At 46.6% G+C, this 6,802-nt stretch overlaps 1 protein-coding gene across 2 annotated transcripts in view; it reads right to left on the bottom strand.

The window, feature by feature from the left end:
- Window positions 1-4,112: 4,112 nt before the first annotated feature.
- LOC136586954 (ATP-binding cassette sub-family B member 5-like) overlaps window positions 4,113-6,802 on the bottom strand; it is a 141,209-nt gene continuing 138,519 nt past the window's right edge. For both annotated transcript variants that reach the window (XM_066585312.1, XM_066585313.1), the window contains 2 exons: window positions 5,447-5,593; window positions 4,113-5,296 (listed from right to left, as the gene is read on the bottom strand). In XM_066585312.1, the coding sequence (XP_066441409.1) occupies window positions 5,099-5,296; window positions 5,447-5,593 (345 nt within the window). In that variant the 3' untranslated portion in view covers window positions 4,113-5,098. The remainder of the gene's footprint in view (window positions 5,297-5,446; window positions 5,594-6,802) is intronic.

Below are 6,802 nucleotides of genomic sequence, written 5' to 3'. Positions count from 1 at the left end.
AATTCCCATCCGACCGCGCTAGTGGCGCAGTTCCGAGGGCCAGGTAGCAGGGGAGGCACGGAGATCAGGCAGCATGTACAGCACAGGCAGGGCAACACTCTCTAAGGCCCTTGACAGCTTTATGGCTCCCCAGCAAGACTGTGTCACCGCTCCCCAGTCAAGGCTGAGTCGGCGGGAGCACTGTAAAAGGATGGTGAGGGAGTACGTAGCCGATCGCACGACCGTCCTCCGTGACGCCTCTGCCCCTACAGCTACTGGGTGTCGAAGCTGGACACGTGGCCTGAACTCGCGCTGTATACCCTGGAGGTGCTTGCTTGTCCTGCGGCTAGCGTCTTGTCAGAGAGGGTGTTTAGTGCGGCTGGGGGAATCATCACGGATAAGCGTACCCGCCTGTCAACGGACAGTGCCGACAGGCTTACACTCAGATGTACAAAGCGTGGATTTCCCCAGACTTCTCTTCTCCACCAGCGGACAGCAGCGATACCTAAGCAATACGTAGGTTGCACCCGCAGATGGAAGCATCGTTCTCTATCCCCATCAAAAACGGGGACCTTTTTGCTTCATCAATCTGTGTATAATATTCCTCCTCCTGCTCCTGCTCCTCCTCCTGAAACCTGACATAATCACGCCGAACGGGCAATTTTTCTTAGGCCCACAAGGCTCAGTCATATAATTTTTGTAAACAATTTTTATACGTTTCAATGCTCATTAAAGTGTTGAAACTTTCACCTCAACTAATTTTTATTTTAACTGGGCTGCCTCCAGGCCTAGTTACCAATTAAGCCACATTAACCAAAGCGATTAATGGGTTTCACCTGCCCTCTTGGTTAGGCATGGGCAATTTTTCTGAGGTACATTAGTACTGTTGGTACACCAATTTTTGGGGGCCCTCGCCTACAGTGTAATCAAATTAATTTTTAGCCCTCCTGCATTACAGCTGACGTTACATCAGCTGTGTTGGGCACTGCAATGGGATATATTTATGTACCACTGTTGGGTTCCAGGGAGCCACCCATGCTGTGGGTCCACAGGGAGTTGTAACTGCATGTGTCCACTTCTAAAGAACCCCAGTCGGACTGGGGCATGCAGTGTGGGCCGAAGCCCACCTGCATTAAACATGACATTATTACCTCAGCTGTGATGGGCAATGCAATGGGATATATTTATGTACCGCCGGTGGGTTCCAGGGAGCCACCCATGCTGTGGGTCCACAGGGAGTTGTAACTGCATGTGTCCACTTCTAAAGAACCCCAGTCTGACTGGGGCATGCAGTGTGGGCCGAAGCTCACCTGCATTAAACATGACATTATTACCTCAGCTGTGATGGGCAATGCAATGGGATATATTTATGTACCGCCAGTGGGTTCCAGGGAGCCACCCATGCTGTGGGTCCTCAGGGAGTTGTAACTGCATGTGTCCACTTCTAAAGAACCCCAGTCTGACTGGGGCATGCAGACACCTTGACAGAATGAATAGCGTGTGGCACATAGGTTCCCCATTGCTATGCCCACGTGTGCAGCTCCTGATGCAGGTGGCACAGGATTGGATTTCTCATTGCTTCTGTACAGCATTGTGGACTATCGCCCCGCCCCTTTTAAAGAGGGTCGCTGCCTAGCCGTGCCAACCCTCTGCAGTGTGTCCCTGCTTTTCCCCTGGCAGACGCACTTATAAATAGACATGAGGGTGGCGTGGCGTTAGGGCAGCGAAAGGCTGGGCAGGGACAGTTTGGTGTGCGCTGTGGACACTGGGTCGTGGGGGGGGGGGTGAGGGCTTTTCAGAAGTAAAAATTGTTGGCGGGGTGGGGCCCACTCTTGCTGCTATTGTGGCTTAATAGTGGGACCTGGGAACTTGAGATGCAGCCCAACATGTAGCCCCTCGCCTGCCCTATCCGTTTCTGTGTCGTTCCCATCACTTTCTTGAATTGCCCAGATTTTCACAAACGAAAACCTTAGCGAGCATCGGCGATATACAAAAATACTCGGGTCGCCCATTGACTTCAATGGGGTTCGTTACTCGAAACGAACCCTCGAGCATCGCGATAATTTCGTCCCGAGTAACGAGCACCCGAGCATTTTGGTGCTCGCTCATCTCTAGTGCCGACCTATATAGATTAATGGCTAATTCACATAGCTGTAAGCGTATTTCAGTCACATGAATACGCTGCATATGTATGTGACCAAAAATCGCTTATGCCTGCATATTTCAACTGCTCCGGCTTGTTTTTGTGTGGGCAAATACACTACATACCATGATTCCCCCAAAATAAGACCATGTCTTATATTAATTTTTGCCCCGAAAGAGATGCAAGGCCTAAATTTCAGAGGATGTCTTATTATATTTACCTAGCAGGCTCGGTCCAGGTCCCTCCCGCTGCTCTCAGGAGCTCCTATGCACTTTTTGCAGTCCTCACTTCCTGGTTACAGGATTTATAACTCCCGCCTTCGGAAAGCGATGGCTCTGATTGATTTTTGAGCCCTGCTCAGCCAATCAATGCAGCGCTCAATGAACCAATGCAATGGCTGTGATTGGTTCATTGAGTGCTGCATTGATTTGCTGATCAGCAGTCGAAAAAACAATCACAGCCATCGCATTGTGGAGGTGGGATTTATGAATTGGCTGAGCCACGGCATTGATTGGCTGAGCAGCAGAATTTATGAATTAGCCAATCAATGCAACTCTCGATGAACCAATCACACCCATTGCATTGTGTCATTGAGCTTTGCATTAATTGGCTAAGCAACGCTCTAAAACCAATCAGAGCCATCACTTCCTGAAGGTTGGATTAATGAATCCCGTAACCAGAAAGTGATCTTCTGTGGGTGGCTGAGGACTGCAAGAAGCATGTTGGAGATCCGGAGAGCAGCAGGATGAACCTGGACCGAGCCTGCTAGGTAATGTATTCCTTTTTTTATGTAGGGTAGGGCTTATATTTTAAGCCTCTCCGAAAATCCCGAAATATGACAGTAAGGCTTATTTTCAGGGTAGGTCATATTTTTGAGGAAACAAACTATTTGCCTACACAAAAAAGAATGCAGACAGACCCATAAACAGGTTCCCGTAAATTCACTGCATATTTGTGCCAGCCCATTTACTTCTATTGAGTTCTGCAATACTCACCAAAATAGGCCATGCCACATATTTTTTCACGCAATCGCACATCACGTGAAAATATATGCTCATGTGAACAAACCCATTCGAATCAATGGGTTCTATGCACTGCATGTTACATGCACAAAAATTGTGCATGTAATACGTGTCGCAAATACGACCATGTGAACAAGCCCTTAAGGAGTTATCCCAGAATCAATCCACAGAATACATTTGTAATGTGTGTAATTGCTGGGGGTCCGTCTGATAGGATCCTCACCAGTGACGAGAATGGGGTCCCATGTCCCCCATTTGAATAAGATAGTGGTCAAATATGTGCGCTACTGCTCCACTCAAAGTCTATGAGACTGATAGCTGAGTACATATCCCCACAATGTTGTCAGTTAGGGTCAGTAAATCACTGGTCACGCCAGAATTTGCGGCTGCGATATGGGCAACTTTATGCACTTGTGAAACTGGCCTATATAGGGACAAGCCCCACTGATGAGGGGAAAAGTCAGCTGATGTATGAAAATGGTGGATCAGCCTTGAACAAGTTTTTTTGGGTGAGCCCCCACCACTCCCATTACACCGGTGCTGGGTTACCTAAAGGTCTTGACTTCTGTCTGCAGCAAGTCAGCGATTACATTACTTAAACCAGGGACAGGTGAATGCCACAGTCAATCAGTGACTCACTTTAAGGCTAACTTTACACGGGCGAGAGCGATAATGGGCACCAAATCCCGCCCCCATATCGCGCTCCCCACCATGGGAAATCCCCACAAGTGAAATCCACTTTGGGAATGAAGAGAACCTCCGCAGCAGCTGTGACAGAGAATCGTTGACTTTCTCCCATCGCTACCGCCAACCCTAGTGAAAACAATGGGGCTGCGATGCGAGATCATGCAGCCAAATAGAACATGCTGCGATTTGTTTCCCGCATCGCGATGCCATGTAGAAAAACATCACTCATGTGTATGACCCTATTCAAAAGAATGAGGTTCATATTTGTGAATCTCAAAACGCACAAATCATGCACGATTTAATCGCCCGTGTGAAGCCGGCCTGGCTGCTGTGGTTCCATTGTCAAGACATCATCACCCTGCAGCCGGAAGTGAAGGCCCGCGGGAAACGGAAGAGGCAGAGGAGCGGATCAGGTGAGTATGGCTTCCTTTATTTTTTTTACAGCATGGTGAAAACCTTTAGACTTTTTCTTCATCTGTAGAAAACTGCTTTAACACTCCATCTTTCCATAGAATTTGGCGCACTGTATAAAACAAATGCAGCTCCGACAACACTTCCGACCTCCAGTGTATAGAATGTTGTGTTAAAGGGAACCGGTCATCAAGTATAAGCACCGCAAACTAAGTTATGGTCCTTATAGTTTGGGTGACATGGAGTCCTGGGAGCTTCTTTTCATTCTTTTCATACTGATCTGGTCCCTCATTGATTTTTTTTTTTAGAAGGTTGTACTCATACACTCCAATAGAGATGAATGGGAATGCATGTGCACACCCTTCTAAAAAGGCACACTGACTTTGTCGGAGAACCGCAAGAACAGAGGTTCCCCGGACTCCATGTCACCTTAACTATAAGCAGTATAACTTATTTTATGGTGCTTATACTTGATGACTGATTCCCTTTAAGAACAAAGCACAGTCAAGTGTTAAAGCTTTAGATACCTTATCATACTTATTTAAAAGGCAGAAAGGTGGTCTGCCTTATTCGTCGTGATCCTCGTTGATCTATATAACCACAGTTTTTTCATTTCCATTGAATAGAGACAACAGTTGAGTCTCAGTTGGGCCACAACACCCATAATAGAGTCCTTTAACCCAAACTGGGATTGGTAAGACTCAACAATTCGTCCTCTTTGTACTGATGTTTGCTCTTCTTTATGCTGTTGGATTTAGAAGCAGTCTCCCATCCATGACTGCTAGGGTTGACTTTCTACATCGCAATGGTATGCAGCGGGTTTTATATTCAGACTTCACCATATGATTATTTGACATTACGTTATAGTTTGTGCATTCACAAGGTCGTAATACTCCCCTCGGTGTGACAGAAGCTGTTGATGAGTTCCCTTTTCTATTACTTCCCCGTTCTTCATAACGATAATGAGATCTGCATTCTGGACTGTGGACAGCCTATGAGCGATTAGGATACAAGTCCTTCCTTTCCGTGCTTGATCCAGTGCTTGTTGTACTACCTGACCATGACAGAAAAAGATAACATTCAAGTTTGACCAAAATAAGTAGACTCACAATGAATACCCCCCCTCTCACCCAACCCTATGCCTTTTAGTGTTGGGTAATGAGGTATATAAAAGAGTAGTAATTAAAAAAAATGTTATCCTCACCTTTTCACTTTCATTGTCGAGGGCTGAGGTGGCTTCATCAAGAAGCAGAACTTTTGGAGAGCGGATGAGAGCTCGGGCGATAGCGATTCTCTGCTTTTGGCCCCCAGACAACTGAGTACCTTTTCCTCCAACTCGAGTGTTATATTTCTGAAAGGTTAATTGTACATATATGAAACAGCATATTAACAGCACAACAAGACCTCATGTACATGTGTGTATCACTGATCTGTGTTGTACAAAGCTTCAGTATAGCAATGTAACACCCATAGATATGTATAACCCAATACTCTACTCTCAATTTCTTATGGAGGCACACAGAGGTCTTCTTTCTAACAGATATATTTGGAATCTGGTTCTAGAGAAGGACTTATAGAAGCATTAGATAATGACCCACGGAGTAAATACTGGTCTGTAATGCAGGACTCTGTGTATCTACTTGGGGGTTCAAATAAGGAAGATGGAACAATATTGTTCCCTCGTCCTTATTCGCATATTACCCAGAGGAGCATGCATGGCCTTATAAGTCTGCTCATTCACCTTCTAGGTGCTCTCCTCAAGGAGGGACATTACCCCTTCCGACTCACGTTACAGGCCTCTTACTAGCCAATCCTACTGCAATCCTACTGCGCACTGATGGGGGGAAAACCCTCCGAAACAGCAGTCTGTGTATGGATTCTGGCTTGGTTTTCAATTCCAAATCTGTGTTAAGATTTGTATAAAGGGTCGGACATTGATTTGCAGGAATGCTGCCATCCAATAAGTGGCACTGCAAAAGTATTGTTCCATCTTCCTTATTTGCATATATTTCCCAGAGGGGCATGCATGGCCTTATAAGTCTCCTCACTCACCTTCCATGTGCTCTCCTCAAGGAGAGACAATACCTGTCCTTACAAGTTCAGCACTTGGTTGTGTGCTTGTAGCCTAAGGGCTCAGTCACACGGGCGTTTATTGCCGCGATTTGCGCATGCGCATGCATCCGGCGATTTTTTAAAACCATTGCTTTGCAATGGCATCGGACACATGAGCGCTTTTTATGCGCTCGTCCGATAAATTAGAGAACAGAAATCGCAGATCGCACCTATCTGCGATCTGCGATTCCTGTTCTCTTCTCTATATGCGCTCAATGGGGCCGGCAGCAGCAGCGCCGACCCCAATGAGAACATATAGAAGACAAATCATTCTTCTCTGCCACAGCTGGAACAGCTGTGGCAGAGAAGAACGATGTTTGCCCATTGAATTCAATGGAGCGGCAATACAGCCGCTCCATTGAAAGCAATGGGCTGCCGGCGTGCGCGGGGTTAATTGTCGGGAAGGGGTTAAATATATAACCCCTTTCCTGCAATGCATCCTGAAAAG

Source organism: Eleutherodactylus coqui, chromosome 12 (assembly GCF_035609145.1).
Source record: "Eleutherodactylus coqui strain aEleCoq1 chromosome 12, aEleCoq1.hap1, whole genome shotgun sequence".
Classification (NCBI taxonomy): domain Eukaryota; kingdom Metazoa; phylum Chordata; class Amphibia; order Anura; family Eleutherodactylidae; genus Eleutherodactylus; species Eleutherodactylus coqui.
The sequence above is the reverse complement of the archived record's forward strand: the minus strand, read 5'-3'. Positions and strand labels throughout refer to the sequence as shown.